At 44.7% G+C, this 24,960-nt stretch overlaps 1 protein-coding gene across 1 annotated transcript in view; it reads left to right on the forward strand.

The window, feature by feature from the left end:
* The first annotated feature begins 1,975 nt into the window (after positions 1 to 1,975).
* The window catches only part of LOC119951078 (RNA/RNP complex-1-interacting phosphatase-like), a 108,221-nt gene continuing 85,236 nt past the window's right edge, over positions 1,976 to 24,960 (forward strand). The window contains exons 1-2 of the mRNA XM_038774124.1: positions 1,976 to 2,107; positions 2,306 to 2,359. Of these exons, the coding sequence (XP_038630052.1) occupies positions 2,331 to 2,359 (29 nt within the window). The 5' untranslated portion in view covers positions 1,976 to 2,107; positions 2,306 to 2,330. The remainder of the gene's footprint in view (positions 2,108 to 2,305; positions 2,360 to 24,960) is intronic.

Genomic DNA, 24,960 nt, shown 5'->3' on the forward strand with positions numbered 1-24,960 from the left:
CAACCCTTTGTGTGAAGAGGTTCCTCCTGAGCTGTCCTAAATCTGCTTCCCCATACTTCGAGGCTATGCCCCCTTGTTCTGTTTTCACCCGCCAGTGGAAACAACCTCCCGCATCTATCCTATCTATTCCCTTCATAATTTTATATGTATAAGATCCCCTCCCCGAATCCTTCTAAATTCCAACGAGTACAGTCCCAGTCTCCTCAACGTCTCCACATAATCCAACCCCCTCAACTCTGGGATCAACCTAGTGAATCTCCTCTGCACACCTCCAGCGCCAGTATGTCCTTTCTCAGATAAGGAGACCAAAACTGAACACGATACTCCAGGTGTAGCCTCACTAACACCTTATACAGTTACAGCGTAACCTCCTCAGCATAATCTGACCTTGTACTTGTACAGGGCCGCCTTTGCATGGTTAAATTCAGCCCTTCGCTTTGCCAGGTACGCTCCAATGTCCTGCACACTCTTATTTTATGTCCCTCCCAGTTGCATGCCTTTGTCTGTCAAGCCCAGCGAAGGATCCTTTCACTATCCTGATATTTGTGCAGCTTGACTATTATCGACTTGGCTGCTTCCTAGTCCCGGGCTTTGGTCAGAGCGACCTGTGAGCCTTGCCAGTCACTGCCGGTTTGAGGACTGTGCCACCCAACCAGGTTGCCCAGCTTTCGCGCTCTGTCCACCTCAGGGGCCTTGTCCAGCACCCCCTCTACCACCAGCCCCACCAGCATCCATCCTCAAAAAGTACCTCATGGCACTCGCACCTCCACTCCTATCTGGACCACTATCTGCAGATTCTGCCTTCTCGATCTATTTTCCTGCTCCTCCACCTTTGCTCCCAACGTCTTGCAAAGGTCTCCTAAGATCCCCACAGATCTCTTCCAACTCCTTGGCCAGGTCTTTTACTTTCTTTTGCCGGGTTGGTAACCAGCAGACATACTATTCCCAGAGGAACTTCTCCTCCGACCTTCAGTTACATTTTTCCGTCGAAGTTGCATCCAATTTCAAGTAAAAAGAGCTCTTTTCTACGCCTTCAAGCAAGAGCTGCCGTGTGTGCGCCCACTCACACCATGGTCGCCTCCGGAGGTCTGCAGGTTATATTGTATAAGGATGTTTGTGAAGCAAATTACATTGCAAATAATAATATATAATTGATTATGATACATTCAAGGGCCACACAATTGTATTTGTTTTGCATGAACAACCTGCAATATTCTCGTGGACCACAGGTTGGGAACCACTGCCCTTTAAAAAATTTTTTAGTACCTTTGTGGCCTGCAAGCCTCTCTTTTAAAAATACCATGGGCACATTTAAATAGCCGAGATGAAATAGACATAATCACACCCACGCTCTAACTAGATAGAAACCCAGTAGTGAGATGCAAATACAGTGGTTGAGTTAAAAAGCTTGGACAAACTTTGAGGCAATGCACTGCCAAACTCACCTGCTACATGTGGCACTAAAAATTAAAATTCAGCCGAGTGCAAAGTGACAAGTTTCTCTTGAGCATGCTACTCAGCATATACCTGACTTATATCACATTACACATCTTATCACAAATTATTCATTTTTAAAAAATCTATTAATTTACATTTGATTGAATGCACTTTCACCATTTTCTGAGGAAATTTCACGTGATTTAATTGCTGTCTTTTGAAAAGAAAGAATATACAGGGCTCCAGAAGGCATGAAAATGGCTCTAAGTGAAATGTTCATTCGGAGAGGCGGCAAAAGCACCATGGGCCGAATGGCCCCCTTCTGCGTTGTCACGATTGGTTAGAAACCTAAAAATCGATGTTGTTTGGCAATTGTACCTTGGTTTCTGCCTTGCCAGCCTCTTGAATCACCCTGGTCACATAGCCAGTGCGGCAAGGCTTGCACTTTCTCAAGCAATCAAACTAGGTGTTTTCACACAGAAATACTGAAATTATCCTGGGCCAGGCCGCCTCCACTGCGCATGCGCCCAGTACGGGTTCATTTTACATCGTCTTCTCGCACATGCGCGTCTTCATCTTCTGGAAATTTCTGTGGCGGGGTGTTGTTGTAGGGGATAGATCAGGAGCAATAGTTGTATGTTACTTCAGACTTTATATTAAAAAGACTGGGGTAGGTCACCTCTCATTTTCCGCTATTAAAGATGCAAAATTGGTATATAACAGAAACCTATATTGAACGTTGGAGGTTATAAAGCGCAGTCACAGATGATTTTTGTATGAAAGGATCGAGGCCTGGTCTGTGGTGCCTGTTGACTGAACAAAATCGAAGTTAAAACGTTTAACAGCGCGATTTTTCTATTTGCTGCAGTGACTTTCATCGACTCCTATAAGCTATGGTGAAGAAGAATACGGTCCCTGATGGGTAAGTATGATCAGACTGATTTTAGACGGATTTAGTTGCAGGACTAAATATTAGGTGAGTCCATGCCTAAAATGTCGATCCACGGGTAAGTAGCCGCCGCCATGTTAAGCGGCGCTTTAGCACAACAATTGGTAAGTAAACAATGCCTTCAAAATTGTAAGTATCACGCTTGCGAATTTCACGTTTTTGGAGGATAAATCGTACAAGGTGGTATATATACGTGAGTGTGTGTGTGTGTGTGTATGTATGTATGTATGCGTGATTTGTATATTGTGCAGAATAAACCGTTTCACCGCCGATCCTTCTCGGATTGCACGTTCCGTGTACACCTCAAAAGGCCAGGAAATAGCATTTTGAGTTTTTTGATGCACGGTACCAAATCTGACATGTAGCAAATCCGAGACTTTGCTTAAAAACGGAAGGATTTAATTTTGTACACCTGTGATACAAAGAACCAAGTTAAATCTTCCCCAACGAAGAATTCCGACATTGTGTGGTACCTTGTATCATAATGGTATCTAGAGCGGACAGCAATTACTGCGCCACCGGAGTTATAATATTTGATTTAAAATAAAGCTCTGCAGCATACCTGTTTTGTATTCTTAGGTAAGTTAGTTAAAATAGAATCAGTATGGTGCATTGGACAGCTAATTGATCTTTCAAAGCTTAATAAAAATTGAGATAAAAGATGTTGAGATAAACAGTTGTCAGTATCTCTTTATATTACAATCCAATGCACCAGGTCTTGGCGAAAATGATAACAAAAATGGATTCCCATCGTTATTGGTTAGTACAGATGGATTTCTGTTACTGTTGGCTTGCCAAGTGGAGTTATTTACATCCAGAAGTGCCAATAAGTATGCAATAACCTCTAGTCGGTGGCAGTTCTATGAAGTTGTAAAAGAATGTTGTAACATTAATATTGTAATCTGACATCATTTCTGAATGGATTGGAATTTAAGAATAAAACAAATAAATTGCTATGATAACACTGCGTCCAATAATGTTTGATTCTGTTTTCACCAGAACAGATACAGGTTGAGTATTCTTTATCCGTAACTCAAAAATCCAAACACACCCAAAAACCGCAATACCTTTGAACCTCATCGACGTTTAGCGCGGGAGTGTGACCCAAGCCGCGGTGAACCTCGCTGTCTGCATCCAACCTTTATTATTCCTTGGTACAGCTTGCTTTTCTAGCCATTCCATTTACTTTACAGCCAGCCTAGGCCATTGTAATATAAGTAGGCTTAGGCCTATATGTGGTTTCTGAAATCAAAATGCAATCAGCTTTGGGGATTTCGAATGAAGGATACTCTACCTGTAGTGAGGCGTGTAATAATTTCCAGCTATTTCCTGAAACACAATTTTTGTACTTATATAACTCCTTATATAACTCCGATTATTCCTCATCTCTTGTTCAGGTACGGATTAACAACAAATCATTTTTTTCTGGTAAACTGCTCAACAGAAATCTGCAGGATACAATTCTGTAGGGTCACCTTCAAAAGTGAAAAATACATTATTTGTTTTAATATAAATTTACAGTACCCAATTCATTTTTGCAATTTTGTGGCAATTTAGCGTGGCCAATCCATCTATCCTGCTGCACATCTTTGGATTGTGGGGGCGAAATCCACGCAAACACAGGGAGACTGTGCAAACTCCACACAGACAGTGACCCAGAGCTTGGATCAAATCTGGGACCTCTGTGCTGTGAGGTGGCAGTGCTAATCACTGTACCACCGTGCTGCCCTTGGTCACATTATTTATTGTTAATGTACAGAATGAGAAAGACGTAACAATAAATCTGACTAATACTAAATAGAACTGTCAGCAAACAAGATCCATTCGAAAAAGTATTTTTAAGTCTTTGATAAGCAGTAGTTTGGAATTGCTTGTTCCTGTACCTCTTCAGCTTATAATCATTAAATCCTTACAGTGCCGAAGGAGGCCATTGAGTCTGCACTGACCGATGAAAAGAATTGTATGCTGCATTTCATTCTAGGTCTTTTGCCATGTCACTGAAGTCTGAGACCGTGCTTATTTAAAAAAATATATATTTTTATTCTCCACTTTCATTTTCCTTCAAAATTTGCATCCCCCCAACAAGCAGTCAACGGTAACAAATACAAAGTCAATACCCTTAACATCAACAACGATCCCATCCCACCACCCCAACCAACAGCCCACCTGTCAATATATGCATCAAATAAAACAAACCCTCCCACGGTGGAAAAAGAAACAAAGGAGAAAAAAAGGAGTCTGGAATCGCCCATGGTCACCATTAATCTATAGAGTCTCCCCCCCGACACTCTGCCATCCAGCCTCCGAAAGAGTACCATAAATGACACCTAAGAGTTGTAAACCCCCCCAAACCCCTCGCCTCCACTTTGTTCCTTCCCCCCAACTTTACCCCGGCTAGACTCATCGGACCCTGTTCTGCCAGGCTCCGATGGCCGCAGCCCCGCCCCCCCCGTTCATCGGCTCAAACCGGCCAGCGTGGAGGCTGCCGCCCGGGTCCCTTTTCCCCCTTGCCTAGCCCCAGGAAAACCCAGAAGTCCCCTTTAGCACACATACCCACTTGACACCCACACCCCAAAGAACCCTCATTACGACTGCAAGTCCCATTTCTTTCCTTGTCCAAATATACACAACATTGGCTCCTGTATGCCATAAACCACGCAGTGAAACAAAAAAAAATAAAGTCATGAGGCTACATCGGTACATGATCATTTCCCAATTCTGCCACAGTCCTTCTGCCTTTGCAAATTCCTCCACTGCTTCCGCTGTCCTAAAATAAAAGTCCTTGAACTTGTAGGTCACCCTCAGCTTCGCTGGATATACAATGCCGCACTGCACCTTGTTAATGTACAGTGCCCTTTTCACCCGGTTGAAGGCAGCCCGCCTCCTCGCCAGCTCCACCGTAAAGTCCTGGTATACCAGCTCCAGCCCACTGCACCACCCGCTTCTCCTCAGCCCAGCACAGGACCTTCTCCTTTACACTGTACCTACAGAAGCACAGAGTCACTACTCTTGGCGGCTCACTCGCCTTTGGTACAGGCCTCCACGACCGATGAGCCCGATCCAGTTTATATTGGGAGGGATTCTCCCCCAATACCTTCGCCAACATCGTGGCAAAATACTCAGTCGGCCTTAGTCCTTCCACTCCTTCGGGCAGCCCCACAATCCTCAAATTCTGTCGCCTGGATCTGTTTTCCGAGTTGTCCATTTTGCCTCGCAGATCCTTGTTCATCTCTATCACCTTCCGCATCTCCTTCCCCATTGAGGTAAGTTGATCACTGTGCTGCAATAATGTCTCTTCCACTTCCTTCAGCGCCTCGCCTTGCTCCCGCACCTCCGCCACTGCGCTCGCCACCGCCGTCCTCACCGGGGTAATCGCCTCCTACACCAGCACCTTAAAAACCACCCCATCTCCTTTCAAATTGCCTCCATGTGTTTTGTGAACTGCCTGTCGAATTCTACGGCCATCACCTTAGTTATCTTCAGCCGTAAACAATACGTCCTCTCCTGGTGCTCCAGCCTCCATTTTCTTTACCGACCCCGCGGACTTTCAGCTGTTTTCACGGCCATTTTTTTACTGATCCTCAACATTTCTCTTCCCTGTGCTTTCTCCTGACTTTTACTGCCTTCGCTGCCCCTAGGACCGGGCGTTAACCCCCAACAATGCTGTTCCCGAACGGGAGCCCTCCAAAGCTCTGCTGCCTCTCGCCCGCTGTCACCGGAAGTCCCCGAGACCGTGCTTATTTATAAAGGGAAACATTTTACACCAGGTCAAGCCACATCTTCATCTTTCATGAACTGATGTTGTACCACACCCTGTCTGGTAGAGAAACTAAATTCAGTACCCACTGGGGAAATTGGTTCAGGGTGTACTTTGTTCATAAATAATTTAACAGCGCTCAATAGGTCACTTTTCCTCTTAGCAACCAATGCAATGCAAGATGAAGCACAATGTCTAAAGAGAGATATATAATTGAACTGTTAAGTTTTGGCTTCAACTTAATGGGCAGTATTCAAAGCTGCTTTCACAATGTGCTTTCAAACAAGTTACTCCAATTAATAATGCAGTAAAATATTCAGAATTTGGGGGCTGGGAAGCTGATCTCCATATTGCCTGTGCACCATGTAAATGCGATTTCTGCAAGTTTGCTTAGTTTTCTGAATAAGAAAACACTGCTTATCTTTATCCTGTGTTTGCAATCTTGTTGATGCAAAGCACTGCTCTTCATTCTAAGTTCTTTGGAATTTGTATGTCCAAATGCTCCGAGCATAAGCTGGTCAGATACATCACTGGGCTCACTGCACAGTTTGGGATTTCTGATATATTTGTCAAACAAATGAACTCTGCAATCTGACTTGTAACTGAAGCCACTATTCATTGCAAGAATACACATCGAGGCTTAAAACCAAAAACTGCTCAGTCTAATATTTAGTACACTGTTCGTGTCCTTGTTACATAATGTAGCCCCTGATGTACCGTAAGCAACAGCTTTGGAGATTTTGTTGGTATATGTATAATGAGAAATTCCAGTTTCCTATGCTATCTTTATTCCTGAGAATTGGGGCGATATTCGTATGGTCACTTAATTGATCATCCCCAATTTTGCATTCTTTCATTGGTTTGGGCATTGTTTGATATGTCAGAAGGTGTCTATGCGATGTATTATCGAGTGATTTCTGACACTGAACAAGACGCCACCTGCACTCAAATGGGCCAGATCGTGCCCACTCCTGCATGCGCAATTCTGTCCTGATGACTGCTGGTGTAACAGCTCATGGGCAAGAAATTTACTCTTAACTTGTGGTATCTATAAACACCGCCCTGTTAGGTAGTGTCTAATCTCAGGAAGGCATGGAAATCATCCTTATGCCCACTGGGACATAACTTCGGGTGTTCCGTTATGAAACTGCATAATTTCTCGCTAACATTTCAGGAAATCTGTTATTTTATCACTTGGCATGAAAGTATATTTTGGTAAGCAGTAAGTATTTTGAATAATTAACACTAAGTTACTTATGGCCCTGGGACATAACTTCGGGTGTTCCGTTATGAAACTGCATAATTTCTTGCTAACATTCCAGGAAATCTGTTATTTTATCAGTTCGCATGAAAGAATATTTTGGTAAGCAGTAAGTATTTTGAATAATTATCGCTAGGTTACTTAATGTCTGAATGCATGATTATGCTTTTAAGTTAATGCACCAAAACAGTTTGCATTCGATTAGACCTACTACTTGTCTATAATTGGCATTGTTGAATGTAGCCAGATAAAATGCCTCGCACATTTGAGACTATTAATTGCCAGTCTCAAGAAGATGGCAAAGTGAATTTGCAAGGTTAATTGAGACACAAATCACAACCTGCAACTTTTCCTTTTTTTTTAAATGGATATTTATCACATAACTATTCTCTCGCTTCTGCCATACAGCTGTCATTTGGTTTTTCACATTAGATTTTCCTTGAAGCTGAATTCCTCTTATAAAATATATAAAAGTGCAGAACAGGTAGTATTGCAATTTTGAAATATGTTTTCTTGTGCTTTTGGAATTCACATCAACCCTATCTACATCTATCTCTGTTAATCCACAGCGCTAATAAATTGCAAATTGTCTCATTGCATCTGACTCTGTCAACCAGTTCATGTAACAATAAACAAAATAAACACTTATGCAGCCGCAATCTTAGTTTGGGGTGCCTGTAACCTTCTGCACCAAATAAATTGCAATTGTCTCATTGCATCTGACTCTCAACCAGTACATGTAACAATAAACAAAATGAACTCTTATACAGCTGCAATCTTAATTAATTTTGGGGTGCCTGTGTCCTTTCTGCACCAATGTGCTGTTGTATTCAAGTCAAATGTCCAGTCCCCTGGATAGCTGCCTTCAACTGGTTAGAAGCAAATTAAATTTGGTCAAGTATATAATACAGTAATGGTGATGCTTCTGACATCGGCATATAATTGCTATAATAGCAGATTGGTGAGTATGAGAGGTTACATTTCAATTGGATTAACTTGTAAATGTAGTTCTGGAACAACAGTTTTGGAAAGTGGTGGCTACATTTTGAGATTCAGTGCAACTATGAAGATTAGATTATCTTTAAATTGGTAAATGTTATATTATCTTGAAATTGGGCAGTTATCATAATAGTTGGAGCTGAGTTTCATGGATAGAAATCAAGCAGTTCAATCTTGGGATGGATGATTTTGTTTTTCCTTAACAATTGGAATTAAATCTACAAATTAGTTAATGACGCATAAATTTGTGACGTTTGTAAAGTCAATATTTGCCGTGAGACTTAAAAGCAAGAATAAAACTTGGAGGAAATCACACTTTCAATGAGATTAAGAATGTGATATAATCACCATTTGATCAGGAGAAAAATATGGCCTATTTTAAAAGCAGCAAACTGATTTTCAGATGATCACTCAGTGTGTTTTGACAATAAGCCTCTCATTATTCCTCCTTTGGCAAATAGTTACCTAATTTTTGAGAAATGATACATCCCAGATATCAAGTATAAGATTCCAAAATAGTAATAGATAAGTGGGTTTGAGTGAGCATGATCTTGCTCTGTATTTTTGTTTACTTTTAAAGCAAGTGCTATCTCGATGGTAGTTTGTGGTAAAGCATTCTATTTCATTAAATCTTTGCATGAAGAATCACTCAAGTCTTGCATTCATTAGCACATTTCACAGCCGCAGGATGCCCCAAATATCTGTTCAATTTACCAAGCAGTGGGAATAATCTTTCACTTACTCGCATTACCTCTCATAATTGCATTCTCTCTTGATATCATGCTCTGCAATTTCAGCAGATTCTTGGCATGTTTTGTTCAGTTGATCCGTTGTCATTTGCCAAGAATATTGAGACTTTCCTGGCTCCTTTCATTCCAGCTGTGTAAGCATCTCTACCAACACAGGCACATGATGATAATCGCTTATTGTCACAGGTAGGCTTCAATGAATTTACTGTGAAAAGCCCCTAGTCGCCATATTCCGGCACCTGTTCGGAGAGGCCGGTACTGGAATTGAACCAGCGCTGCTGGCATTTTTCTGCATTGCAAGTCAGCTGTTTAGCCCACTGTGCTAAACCAGCCCCTATAGGAAACATGATGAGGAAGGGTGGGTGATTTACCTTTTAGTATTACAGTATAAGGGAGGATAGTGGATACATTCTGGACTTGTTGCTTTCGAGTTGAGGAAACAACTAAAGCATATAACCAGTAAACTAGACAAGTGATTCAGAGCCAAGCAGGAACTTGTATTGCTGGGAGGATAAATGTAATACAAGGCCTTAAAACATGCAGGTCAACAAGAACAAAGTAAACAACAATTATCTGTAATGAATAGAGATCTGAAATTTTAAACTAGTAACAGAAAACAATCAAGCTGAATTTGTGATTGGACAGAGGTAGAAAAGAAAATTGGGCTTGTCAACTGGAAATGGATACAGCCGATGCAAAAACAGTGGTAAATTTTACCAACATAGTTGGGGAGAAAAGTGCAACCCTAAGAACCATAGAATTTCTACAGTGCAGAAGGAGGCAGTTTGGTCCATTGAGTCTGCACCAACCCTCCCACTCCCCTGCCCTATCCCTGTAACCCCACACATTGACCAGGTGACAACAAAATTGAACAGGGAAAACAGACATTATCTCAGTTTGCAACGGCCTTTTGCTGCACAATGTAGTCAATGGATAGTTAAGGTTACGGACTGGCAAAAGTTGGAATTAATTATAAGCAGAGCTAGGTTGAAATGGGGAAAGTGCCATTCGGTTCTGTACTGTGGCCTGCCCTATTCATGGGCTATAAGTTTGTATTTACTACCTTTAATGTGAGGTAACTTTAGCCATTCAAGAAGATGATGGCAGAATGTTTACATCAATTGCATTTTCCCACCTTGTGCTCAAATCTCTTGATTTGTTTAGTGCCCAAAAATCAATTGATCTCGAGCCTTGATTTTTAAAAAAAAATTTGTTCATGGGATGTGGACATTGCTGGCTATGCCCAGCATCACCCATCTGAATTGCCATTGAAAGTGGTGGTGAGCTGCCACCATGAACGACTGCAATCTGAGTTGTGTAGGTATATCCATGGTGCTGTTCGGGAGGAAATTTTGATTTTTTTTGACCTAGCAACAAGTAATGTGATACACTTCCAAGTTAGGCTGGTGTATGACATGGGAACCTACATTCTTGTGCGTGGTAATGGTCATGGGTTTGAAAGATGCTGTTGGAGGAACTCAGCATGTTGCTTCATTGCATCTTGTAGATGTAACATCCTGCTGCCATTATGTGCTCTTGGTGGAAAATGAATGATTAATGTGGTAGATGGACCAAACTGCTTTGACCTGGATAGCGTCCTGATGCATAGAATCCCTACAGTACAGAAGAAGGCTGGCCCAATAGGTCTCTGCCGTCCCTCCGATAGAGCATCCTACCTAGGCTCCCTGCCCTATCCCTGTAACCACATCTAACCTACACATCTTTGGATGCAATGGGGCAATTTAGCACGGCCAACCCACAAGTTTTTTTTTAACAAACAATTTTATTGAGGTAGTTTTTTGGCATTGTAAACAGTTACAGACATCAACCGAAAGAAAGCAAAAAAGGCAAAAATATGCAAACATCCACGTACATTCAATACTTCAGTCGTAACATACTGCACAAGCCCGCTCCTCTCCCACAGGCACTACCCGCCAATTTATCCCTCCTACTCAGGCAGCAGGGTAGCATGGTGGTTAGCATAAATGCTTCACAGCTCCAGGGTCCCAGGTTCGATTCCCGGCTGGGTCACTGTCTGTGTGGAGTCTGCACGTCCTCCCCCTGTGTGCGTGGGTTTCCTCCGGGTGCTCCGGTTTCCTCCCACAGTCCAAAGATGTGCGGGTTAGGTGGATTGGCCATGCTAAATTGCCTGTAGTGTCCTAATAAATGTAAGGTTAAGGGGGGGGGGGGGGTTTGTTGGGTTACGGGTATAGTGTGGATACGTGGGTTTGAGTAGGGTGATCATGGCTCGGCACAACATTGAGGGCCGAAGGGCCTGTTCTGTGCTGTACTGTTCTATGTACTCTAACCTTCACCCCCCCCCCCCCCCCCCCCCCCCCCCCCCCCCTTGCTAATGCTCACTCTCCCGCAAAGAAGTCAATGAATGGTTGCCACCTTCGGGCGAACCCCTGTACAGATCCCCTCAGGGCGAACCTAATTTTTTCCATACCCAGGAAACTCGACATGTCCGTAAGCCACAACCAGGGCCGGCCCAAGGTACCGGCAACTCGGGCAGTCGCCCGGGGCGCCATGTGTTAGGGGGCGCCAGAGACTCGGGTCCCGCGCATGCGCAGTTGGGCCGGTGCCAACCAGCGCATGCGCGGTGCCCGCCCTCCCCAGGGCGGCCCCCACCGTCCTCCCCTCGGCCCCGTCCCCCCCTTGCCTCGGCCCCGTCCCCCCCCCCCCCCCCCCCGCCTCGGCCCCGCCCCCCCCGAAGGGCACTGAAGTTCAGCTTGCCGGGGGCGCCAGCAACCCTAGGGCCGGCGCTGGCCACAACTCAGTCTTCGGGAGCTTTGAGTCCCTCCATGCCAATAATATTCGTCGCCGGGCTATCAGGGAAGCAAAGGACAAAACATCGGCCTCTTTCTCACCCTGGACCCCTGGGTGTTCCGAAACCCCAAAAATTGCCACCCCTGGACCCATCGCCACCCTTGTTTTTAGCACCCAGGACATGATCCCCGCAAATCCCTCCCAGTATCCCCTAAGCATCGGGCATGCCCAAACCATGTGTGCGTAGTTCGCTGGTACTCCTGCGCACCTAGCACATTTGTCCTCTATCCCAAAGAATTTGCTCATCCGAGCCACCGTCATGTGGGCCCGGTGAACGACCTTAAATTGTATCAGGCCGAGCCTGGCACATGTTGCGGTCGAATTCACCCTACTCAGGGCTTCTGCCACATCCCGTCCTCCATCCCATTTGAGCCTAGCTCCTCCTCCCATTTGAGTTTCAGTTCCTCCGTCTGGGACCCTTCCTCCTTCATGAGCACCTTATAAATATCAGAGACTCTACCCTCCCCTCCTTCCCCCCCTAGAGACGAGTCTGTCTTGGATCCCCAATGGCGAGAGGCGTGGGAAGGATGGGACCTGTCTACGGAAAAAGTCCCGCAACTGTAGGTACCTGAAATCATTTTCCCTTACCAGACCAAATTTATCCTCTAACTCACAAAGCTCCCTTTCAGGAACATATCGCCCGCCACCATGCCCGAAACCCCCCCATCCATACTCCCGGGGGCAAACCGATGGTTGTCGCAGATTGGCGTCCAGACAGACGCCCCCATCTCCCCTACATGCCTCCTCCACTGGCCCCATATCCGCCGGGTCGCCACCACTACTGGGCTGGTGGAGTACCTGGCCGGCGGCAACGGTAGAGGAGCAGTGACCAGGGCTGCCAAGCTGGAGCCCCTGCACGAAGCCGCCTCCACCCGCTCCCAGATAGACCCTGTACCCACCATCCACTTTCTTATCATAGCGATATTAGCCGCCCAGTAATAGTTAATCAGACTCAGCAAAGTCAGCCCTCCCTCGCTGCGGCTCCTCTCAAGCATCGCCTTCTTCACCCGCGGGGTTTTCTCGCCCAGACAAAGCTCCTGATCATCTTGTTAACCTTTTTGAAGAAGGACTGTGGGATAAAGATTGGAAGGCACTGAAAAATAAACAGGAACCTAGGGAGGATTGTCATCTTTACAGTCTGCACCCTCCCTGCCAGCGACAGCAGGAGTGCATCCCATCTCTGAAACTCTCCCTTCATTTGGGCTGGTTTAGCTCAGTAGGCTAGACAACTGGTTAGTGATGCAGAACAAGGCCAGCAGCGCGGGTTCAATTCCCATACCAGCTGAGAATTCTGAATTATCCCTTCGTGTACCTGAACAGGCGCCGGAATGTGGCGGCTGGGGGCTTTTCACAGTAACTTCATTGCAGTGTTAATGTAAGCCTACTTGTGACAATAAAGATTATTTACATTTGCTCCACCACCCTGGCCAAATTTAACTTGTGCAGCCTGCCACATTCTCGCGCCACCTGGATCCCCAAGTACCGGAAATTTTCCTCAACCAGCCTAAATGGTAACCCTCTCTATCTGTTCCCCTTGCCTGTACCACAAACATTTCACTCTTGGCCATATTTAATTTTTATCCTGAGAACTGGCCGAACTTCCTCAACATTTTCAGTATACTTCCCATCCCGGCCACTGGGTCAGACACAGGAGCAGTTCGTCCGCATTAAGAGAGACCCTTATGTTCCACCGCGCCCCTAACCATCCCCTTCCATCCCTTTGCGGCTCTCAGCACAATCGCCAGCGGCTCTATGGCCAGCGCAAACAGCAGCAGAGAGAGCAGGCAGCCCTGTCTTGACCCACGGTATATTCTAAAATACTCTGACACTTCTCTGTTTGCCCTGACGCTGGCCTTGGGGGGGCCTGATATAATAACTTGATCCAATTCACCAGTCCCTCCCCGAACCCAAACCGTCCGAGCACCTCCCATAGATAGCCCCACTCCACCCGGTCAAAGGCCTTCTCGGCATCCATCGCCACCACTACCTCCACCTCCCTGCCCGTTGGGGCATCATTATCACATTAAGTAATCTTCTCAAGTTGGCCGACAGCTGTCTGCCATTCACGAACCCAGTTTGGTCATCCCCAATCACCTCCGGTACGCAGTCCTCAATTCTGATCGCCAGTACCTTTGCCAGGAGCTTGGCACCTACATTATCAGGGAGATTGGCCTGTAGGACCCGCACGCTTCCGGATCCTTATCCTGCTTCAATATCAGTGATATAGTGGCTTGCGACATCGGCGGCGGCAGGGTCCCTCTGTCCCTTGCTTCATTAAAAACCCTCGCCAAGACCGGGCCCACTAACTCAGAGAACTTCCTATAATACCGGGATGGGTATCCATCCGGCACCGGAGCTTTCTCCGACTGCATGGCCTTTAGGCCCCCCAGTACCTCCTCCACCCTAATCGGGGCCCCCAGCTCATCCACTCGCCCCCCACCTATTGTTGGGAATGTTAACCCGTCTAGAAACCTTTTCATCTCCTCCGGTTCTTCCGGAGGCTCCGAAGTGTACAGCTTGCGATAGAAGTCCCGGAATACCTCATTCAATCCTGCCGGGTCCTCCACTCTGCACCCCTCCCCATCCATCACTCTACTTATTTCCCTGGCCGCCTCCCTCTTCCTGAGTTGCTGCGCTAAAAATCTGCTAGCCTTTCCCCATGCTCGTACATCACGCCCCTCGCCTTCCTAAGCTGTTCCACGGCCCTACTCGTGGATAGCGCCCCCAGTTCCGCCTGTAGTCTCTGCCTCTCACTGAGTAAAACCTCCCCCGGGGACTCCGCGTGTTCCTCATCTATCCAACACATTTCCCTAACCAATCTGTCCATCTCTGCCCTGTGGGCCCCAATTGATATCAACTCTCCCCACACTACTGCCTTTAGCGCCTCCCACAGGGCCGCCGCTGAGACCTCCCCCGTATCATTCACCTGAAAATTTTGCATACACCTCCGAAGCCTCTCACAGATCTCCTCCTCCGACAGCAGTCCCACGTCTAGCCTCCATTGTGGGCGTTGGTGCTTCGCCCCTACGACCTGCAGGTCTACCCAGTGCGGGGCATGGTCCGAGATAGTGATTGCCGAATAATCCGTGTTCTTTACCTTCCCTATACAGTCCCTGCTTAGGACAAAGAAGTCTATCCTAGAATATACTTTATTCCCCCCCACGCCGGTCAGCCATAGCCTTTCTCGGGCCAGCCCGCGCGTCGCGCCATTCTTGGCCCGCCTCTTGGCTGCCTCCACCCTCGACCTCCTTCCCACTGTCAGGGGAAAACTTTTGCCAGGAAAAACATGGGTTAAAAGTTAACAGGCTGGGAAAGGAAAGGGACAGAAATAAACCCTTTGGTGCTAAGAATCTCTTTGGACTGGAGAATCTGGACTTGAGCTCTGCCTCACTGCAAGTCAACTGCCTTTCAAAAGTTCATTACTACCCTATTTATGAACAGGCAACTATTTATGAACAGTCCATTAAAAGAAAATGGTGGGAGTAACAACATACAGTCACTCACAATTTCAGTCCATCAAGAAATGAAAATGAAAATCACTTATTGTCACAAGTAGGCTTTAAATGAAGTTACTGTGAAAAGCTCCTAGTCGCCACATTCTGGTGCCTGTTCGGGGAGGCTGTTACGTGAAGAAACTTGAATTCTGAGAATGCATTACGCTGTGGTTGGTTCAGATGGGGTAATGATGTCTTGAGCAGCAGTTAGGTGGTTTGTAGTTTCAGGAAGTGCATTAGTACAGACATCTGATTCAGTTACCATTAGAACAACACCCGGTCCTTTCTCTGTAGTAATCGGTTCCACTGAACTCGGCACATTTGGTAGGGACTGCTGGTTCAGTCTGCTCTGCTTGCATTGTTTTTGTGTTTCTCTCTTCCTTATGTGGTTCATATGTTTTCTTTTTTTCCCTTGTGGTCAGCCAAATAGAACACTGGGACTGTTTTTGTTACGATCTTCCTGAGGAGCCAAGCTGGGCCGAAACATTCCAGACAAATACTAGGTCATTAACTTTGAAGGACCTATCACCTTTTTAACAGAATTGTGATATATGTTTTGTGCACCTTTGTTTAACCTCCACCATCCTTTCTAAATTGGGGCACACTAGGTCAAGTCTGGTCCGGAAGCACCTCACCATTAGCTCTGCAGGAGGACACTCCCATAGTAACATGCAGTGTACTGTAAGAGATCAGCCATGATCTGTTTAATAGCGGGAGAATACTCTGAGCAATTCGAGGGACTGAATTGCCTACTTCTCCTAATTTCTATGTAAGTAGGGAAGAATCTAGCAAGCTTCAATCATAACGGTGTGACTGGCTGATTATTTCGCTGTTGGCTTGCGTGTCTGGACAGCCCTTTAAGCTAAGCCAATCAAGGCTGGGTGATCGGGTTGTGCGCAAATGTTTTTTTCTGTTAGTTTGAGAAAGACTTTCTCAAAGGCTTTTTGTGGCTTGCTCCAGTACATAGAACAGTACAGCACAGAACAGGCCCTTCGGCCCTCGATGTTGTGCCGAGCAATGATCACCCTAAAACCCACGTATCCACCCTATACCCGTAACCCAACAACTCCCCCTTAACCTTACTTTTTAGGACACTACGGGCAATTTAGCATGGCCAATCCACCTAACCCGCACATCTTTGGACTGTGGGAGGAAACCGGAGCACCCGGAGGAAACCCACGCATACACGTGGAGGACGTGCAGACTCCACACAGACAGTGACCCAGCCGGGAATCGAACCTGGGACCCTGGAGCTGTGAAGCATTTATGCTAACCACCATGCTACCGTGCTGCCCAAATGTTGCTATTTCTTTAACGGGCCAGTAATGTTGAGAGACTTAATATAAACCGGTTGTAAAAATGGCAGCACAGTGGTGCAATGGTTAGTTCTGCTGGCTCCGGGCCACTGTCCATGTGGACCTCACCCCCCACAAATAAAAAGATGTTCAGGGTAGGTGAATTGACCATGCTAAATTGCTCTTAACTGAGAAAAAAAGAATTGGGTACTTTAAATTATTATTTTTTTTAAATAAATAAATAGGCCGTAATAATTCAGTTCTGATATTTTCTTGGGTGCTGGTGCTTCCTTTAAGCTTTTACTTTTTCTTCTCGAGGCTGTAGCCCATGGCATCGACTTTAAATCCAAGGTAATGACTTTGTGGGCCTGAAAGGTATACTTATCTCGAGTCACACTTGTTTGTGTCTCTTCAGCACATTTTTGAGGTTTAAGCACTTCTTTGAGAATGCTCCTCATGGGAACCTCCTCTGACCAAAGAAGCATCGAGGTATGCCGCTACTTTGGGTATATCTTGCAATAAACCTTCCAACATGAACTGAAAGATAGTGCATGCTGAAGACACATTAAAGGATAACTGGATGTATTGAAACAAGCCCTTGTGGGTGCTACTACAGTAACACACATTTTCTTATCCTCATCCAATTCCAATTGTGGGTATGCCTGGCTCATTTCTAGTTTGGCTTGATTTGATGGTCAGTTTGTAGTACCCAAAAATGCAGACTGGCCTGTCTAATTTTAGTACGGTACAATGGGTGCAACCCATTCAGAAAACTGCACTGGCTCCATGACTACCAACTAAGTACCAAATTCTTTATTTCCAATTAGGGACAATTTAACATTGTCAATCCACCTACACTGCACATCTTTTGGGTTGTGGGGGTGAGACCCACGCAGACACGGGGAGAATGAGCAAACTCCACACAGACAGTGACTCGGGACTGGGATTGAACCTGTGTCCTTAGTGCTGTGAGGCAGCAGTGCAAACCACTGTGCAGCCCCTGCCATGACATGATGTAAGGCATATAGCACGGGGTGAGCTCTATGTAATTGAATTTATGTAGATTTTAGCCTTGACACCCAAATTCTGCCTAATTCATTTTGAAACACTTCAGGATTTAAAAAAAACTTCTTTTAAACTGCCGTCAGCTATACTGAAGATTTCTAGCCAATCCAGTTTTATTTGACATAACCAATCCCAACCCATGAGACTAGGACTCCTGGCCTTTGGTGGTTGAGCAGATTGGTGCTGATGGTCACTGGTGTGGATGTAGTTCACATTTTTAGGGTTTCCCCTGTATTTAGCTGTTATATTAACTTGAACTCCATCTTGACAATATTTAAGTGTATGCTCCCCTACAATAGTAGCAGAAGCACCTGTATGCAATTACACTTAATGGCCGCCTGTGTACCAGGGGTGATATTATAATAGGAGCTAATTTACTCATCTTGGCATTATCCAATTGATATATCACTGGTTCCTCTTTTGAATCATGTTCTAGATCATGCACTGGAGTCCAGGTTTTTTTATCTGGTTGGGCACCTATTCGGCTATGGCCTCTCCAATTGCTGTCAGGTAGAAACCTGGAATTTGGATCTTTCCTGAAGGTGATTTTCCCCTGCAACTACAGCATTCAACAGAATTTCTGTGTTGTTGATCCTTTTTTGTCTCGTGTCCCTTGCCTTGCTGAGTGAGTTTCTACTCTATCTCTTTGCACTCAACTCTGCCCTCTTGACTTGCCAACGGTTTTGCAACATCGCTGATTCACCTCGCCTGCCTGCAACTTAGAGAGTGTCTTTCTCCAAGCACTCAATTGCCTGAGCGATTTCCATGGCTTTCTCTGGGGGAATCTTTATTCTCTGCTAGTAGCCTTTTCTGTATGTTAGTTATTCACCACAAGATAGTCTGTCTCACAGCATGTCCATCAGTGATGATCCAAATTCACATGGCTCTGCCAATTTTCTGAGTCTTTCTGTGTATGTTGAAATCATCTCCCCGGGTCCTTTACAGCAGAGTTAAACTTAAAACACCGCATGATGACAAGACCGGGGTTAAAATGATTCTTTACCATTGTTACAACGTGGTCAGAACACTTGATATCTGGAACCTCTGGGGATGTTAAATTACGAATGAGATTGTAAATTTGGGGTCCACATACTGTAAGAATGATTTCTTGCCTATCTCCTGTCATTTTGGTTAAGAAATACCAAAGTCTGAACTCAGTATTCGGTCTCTGAGTCAAAAGGAATGAATTTTCCCAAAAAGGGACCATTTTTTTAAAATAAAAAATTACTGTTGCTGCTGAGAATTCTTTGTAAACTTCAAAGGCAGACACCCCCCACCCCAATTCCAGGAGCTGGTGACTGCAATCCGATTTACCTCATTCCCAAAGCCAAATGGAATAGATGCACCTTTCAGCAACTACTTGGCAGGTGAGAGTTAACAAATTTGTTTGTTGGCGTTTTATCTACATGCAAGGGGGCACAAAGAATGCCACCTAACTCCTTGACTGGCCAGCGCTCAACTGCCACTCCGTGAAGTTGATCTCTTACTCCGCGAGTCAGCTGATCAATTATCACTCCGAGAGTGCTCCAACCGCCGCTGCCTGTATTCTGTCGTGCTACGATAATTTGGTGTGCGGGAAGACGGATGAAAGCTCATGTTTGTGAGGGTTTGAAATGAGACTGGGCATCATTTGTTGAGTTTTTGCCAGGAAAATCACTGGGGTTAAAAGTTGCCAGGCTGGGAAAGAACGGACATAAACCCATGGGTGTTAAGAATCGCTTTGGATTCGCTTTGGACTGGATCCTACTTCAGGAAAAGTACACTTATGAAGTGTGTATTTCAGCTGTGTTAAAAGAAAAGGGGAAATATTCTGTTCTGTAAATACAAGTTGCCTACAAAAATAGTGTTCAGTTAAAAGTGCAATTAGTCTTTTTTTCAATAAAGTCTTGACATGAAAACTTGTCATCCTTTCAGGTTCTCAACTGGAAGCTCAAATTTCTTTTATTGGCCTTTATGGAGATCATAACAAATCCTTAATTTCTGTAGTTAGCCACGATTGTGCAACTTTTCCGTTGGAGTTTTTAATTGCTCAGAAATTAATATCTGAACATTACTGCCAGTGCAATTTTATGAAACGTTTGACACAGGAGGCATTTCGTAAAGTGAAATATTTTTTTATTTCTAATGCTCCTAATTTTGTGTGCCTTGCATGATTTTTACCTTTATGCTCCCTTTTTCCCCCTGCCAGTAAGCATGAGACAAGAATTCATGTCAGTCTTGACAGACCAAATATATTTAAACCTTGCATGATTGCTGTTTGCCTTCTGAACTTGTAACTGAACTCAAGTTTATCTTGGGATATCTAAACGATAATACAAACAAAATGCACATTCTCAAATTAATCTGAAGATAAGAAATTGGAGCATTAATCATTATGGATGGAATACAAAAAGAAAATCAAATTTGACTTATTAGCATATTGGGTGGATTGTGAATAATTATTTGCAAAGAAGGTCTGGTCTTTGATACAATTGTGGCATTGTTCAAATTAATTGTTGAAGCAGTCAAATTACTGCAGAAGTCTACAATGGATGTAACACTAAAAGTTATCAAGTTGACCAGCTTGCAATAAGCCTTTCTCGATGAAACAGTAATTAGGTATTTCCCAAAGCACTAACAGAGCCTCAAGGATCTTGCCCTCCATCATTCTAAACTTTCATCTACTGTTTGTGTTTGGCCTTTTGAAAAGGTTTAATACCAGTAATAATACCAGGAGCTATTAGCAGGCCCAGATTCCGTAGGCCCAGATTCCTGTCTTGCAGAGATTGCAATTCAGTGCAACTCCCGTTGGAAACCTCAATGGGAGATTTAGTAGGATTAATTTATTCCGATCAAGAGATTTTCTGGGCAAGTTACTTTATTTCATAGATATTTGTCCTGGTTTTCAGAGCAATGAATTGATTTGCCGATTTGGTTCTGGATTCTTGAGACCAAAGACCGTACTATATTTTCGATCACAAATGAATATTTTTGGTCCTGTTACTTTGTAAATCCTTAACAAAAGGCCTATATCTGATTTGATATTATAAACGGCAGCATAAATTTTCAAAGGGCCGTGGATAGATTGAGTGGACAAAACTGGCAGATGAGTTTAGTATGGGGAAGTGTGAGGCTATTCACAGGGTTCTAAATGATTGGCAAAGAGCTAGGGAGGACCAGGGAGATACAGGTATTAATGCTGAAAAGCTGGTTCAGGTATCAAAACTAAAAAGGCCAATGGGATGTTGGACTTGATTTCAAAGAGGCTGGAGTACATAAGAGATGCGAGTTGTAGCTTGAGAAATTTATTACATCAGTTTTGGGTGCCATATCTCGGGAAAGGTTTAACTGGAAAGGCCATTTAGCCCATCAGATTCATGCTAGCTCCTGGAAGAGCAGCCTGCCTTGTTCTAGCCCTCCTAGTTTTTCCCCATAACCCTGCAACTCTTCAGATAATTATCCAATTCAATTTTGAAGGCCTTGATTGAATCTGCCTACACCCCTCACTTGGACAAAACATTCCAGATCCTAACCACACACCCTCCTTTTCCCAATGATACTAATGCCCCGGCTCTCAGCAATTTCTGCCAATAAGAATGACAATTTCTACCCTCCCTCCCCCCTCCGTTGACTTTGTCCAGATCCCTTTATGATTGTGAAAACCTCAATCAAATTCCCTCTTAATCTATTTTCCAAGGAGAACATTCCAGTTTCTCCATCTATTCACAGGGGCTGAGGATCCTCATTCTTGGGGCCATACTTCTGAAGCCTTTCTTCCCCCTGTCCAATGCCTTTATATCTTTCCTAAAGTGTGGTGCTCAGAATCTGGGCACAATACTCTAGTTGGGGCTGGACTATTTACCCAACAGAATTCTATAATTGTAAGCACCTCAATTAGATTACTCCTACTATCCTATATTTGAGGGAATAATATTTTTTATTGTCACAAGTAGGCTTACATTGCAATGAAGTTACTGTGAAAAGCCCCTATTCCGGCACACACAGGGAGAATTCAGAATGTCCAAATTATCTAACAGCGCGTCTTTTGGGACTAGTGCACGGAAACTGGAGGAAACCCACACAGACACAGGGAGAACGAGCAGACTCCGCACAGACGGTGACCCAGCCGGGAATCGAACCTGGGATCCTGGTGCTGTGGGTTCTTGTAGCCACGGTATTTAAGTTGCTCGTCCAGTTCAGTTTGTGGTTCATGGTAACCCCCAGGATGTTGATAGTGGGGGATTCAGTGACGGCAATGTCATTGAATGTCATGGGCAATTGCTTGATCCTCTCTTATTGGAGATGGTCATTGCCTGGAATGTGTGGTGCGAATGAGATAGATCATCCACTCGGCACTTCTGGCTGAAGATTATTGTGAATGCTTCAGCCTTGTCTTTTGCACTGGTTTGCTGGGCTCCTCCATCATTTAAGGATGGGGATATTTGTGGAGCCTCCTCCTTCAGTGAGTTGTTTAATTGTCTGCCACCATTCACGACTGGATGTGACGGGACTATAGAGTTTATATCTGATCCGTGGCTCTGTTTAATCACTTGCTTATGTTATTTGCATGCAAGTAGTCCTGTGGTGTAGCTTCAGCAGGTTGATGCCTCATTTTTCAGCATGCCTGGTGCTGCTCTTGGCATGCCCTCCTGCACTCTTCATTGAACCAGGATTGACCCCTTAGATTGGTGGTAATAATAGAGTGGGGATATGCCAGGCCATGAAGTTAGATTGTGGCTGAATGAAATTTTGGTGCTGGTGATGACCCACAGCATTCGAGGATGCCCAATTGGTCGACCTGTTCTGAATCTACCATTTAGCATGATGGTTTGTCACAACATGATGGACGGTATCCTTAATGTGAAGACCAGACTTCATCTCAACAAGGACTGAGCGGTGGTTATGCGTGCTGATACTGTCATGAATGGATGCATCTGTGCAGGCAGATTGATGAGAGTGAAGTCTAGTATGTTTTCCCCTTAGCACCTGTCGCAGACCCAGTCTAACAGTTATGTCCTTTAGGGCTTGGTCAGTAGTGCTGCTACGGAAACACTATGTGGTTGACCGACAAGTCCCCCACCCAGAGAACATTCTGTGCACTTGTCACCACAGTGCTTCCGCCAAGGAGCACTGATTCACCAGCTAAGGGTGGACAGTACATGGTAATCAGCAGGAGGTTTCCTTGCCCATGTTTGACCTGAAGCCATGAGACCTCATGGGGTCCCGCGTCGCTGTTGCGGACGACCAGGGCAACTCCCTCTTGACTGTCTGTCCATCTCCGCTGGATCTGTCCTGCTGGTGGGTAACGTCTTGATCGTTATCTGTAAGGTATGATTCTGTCAGTATGACTGGCTGACTGTTGCTTGACTAGTCCGAGACAGCTCTCCCAATTTTGGCACAAGCTTCCAGATGAGGACTTTGCAGGCTCAACAGACCGTGTTGACGTTGTCTTTTACAGTGTCTTGATTGATGCTGGGTGGTCTGCCCGGTTTCTATCCTTTTAATTGACTTCGGAGCGATGGTTTGCTAGCCCATTTCACGGGGGCAATTAAGCGTCAATCATATTACTGTGGACCTGGAGTCAAATGTAGGCATACCAGATGAGGTCTGCCGATTCCATTTCCGAGAGGACATTAGTGAGCCAGCTGGATTGTTTACATCAATCGACCATGGTCATCATCAGGCCTTTAATTCCAGATATTTATTGGATTCAATTTCTACTATCTGCCGTGACAAAATTCTAACCCAGGTCCCCAGAGTATTACCCTGGGTCTCTGGTTCACCAGACCATGAGGTTACTGCCTGCTACTAAGGGATACGGAATGTACTTGGGTATAGGGGGTAAAGAAAGAACAAAATCATGATCTAACGGAATGGCAGAACAGATATGAGAGACTGAACGGCCACTTGCTGTTCTTTCTATCTTTCAGATGAGATGTTAAACCATCTCTGGTGGAAATAAGAGATCTCCTGACACTATTCACAGAAAAGCAAGGAAGGCACGAAGCATATGCAAGCTGCTGGGAACTAGAGAATAACTATTCTAACACCTCCATTCAAGAAGGAAGAATAGGGTAAACTGAGCAACTCTACTGACCACTTATGCAGTCAGTCTAAAAATTGATAATTCAAGATGAAATTAGCAGAAGTTCTGAGGCGTATAAGTTGATAAAGAACAACCTGCACAGTTATATTTATGGCATGCAATATTTGAAATACTTAATGGAATTACTGAGCAGACCAGGCAGTATCTGTAAAGAGAGAAACAGGTTGGCATTTTGGGTCAGTGATCTTTCATGAAGTACCCGGTGATGCTGTTTTAAATTGGCAATGTGTGGATATTCTTTTTTTTTCCCGATGGAGAACCAAAAGCCTGAGTATTTATTTCGATAGCTGAAACAAATAAAAGGTTGAAAATAATCAGGTGTGGCAGCATCTGTGGAGAGATAAACTTGAGTTTTTAAAAAAAAATTTGGAGTACCCAATTCTTTTTTTTCCCCCAAATTAAGGGACAATTTAGCGTAGCCACTTACCCTGACACGAACATGGGGAGAATACGCAGTGACCCCCGGCATGGATTGAACCCGGGTCCTTGGCGGCATGAGGTTGCAGTGTTAACAGAGAAACTGAGTTAACATTTCAGGTTGTGGTCTTTCACCAAAATTCTGATAAAAGGCCACGACTTGAAAGTTTCTGAACTTGCACTCCCGGTCTTGTATTGTGACCTGGAATATGGCCTTTCTAGATTAAAATGCTGTGGGCAGTTGGAGTTACATAAATGTGTTGCTGTTAACTGACATTAAAATAATGCGAATGCTCAGGCCATTTGTCCATTAAGCTAGACAGCCATGTGACTTCATTAAAACGTAAGGTAGAATTTTCCCATTTTGAGACCTAAGTGGCAGGGTGGGAACGAGGAGTGTTTCTCACTGCGAATGCTGGTGGCAAAATATGCCCAACCTCATTAATTATGCACCCAGGTGGTTTACGCCATATTCAGTGGTGGGGACAGCCTGGATGGCGTTTAGTCTGCCACAATGTCTGCATGCCATATTGAAAAGGTGCCCAACATCCCCAGATGGAGTGCCTGAAAATGAAGATAGATGTCTGGGAGTACTCTGAGACTAGAAGATGAACCTCCTGAGA

This window comes from Scyliorhinus canicula, chromosome 16 (assembly GCF_902713615.1).
Source record: "Scyliorhinus canicula chromosome 16, sScyCan1.1, whole genome shotgun sequence".
NCBI classification, from domain to species: Eukaryota; Metazoa; Chordata; class Chondrichthyes; order Carcharhiniformes; family Scyliorhinidae; genus Scyliorhinus; species Scyliorhinus canicula.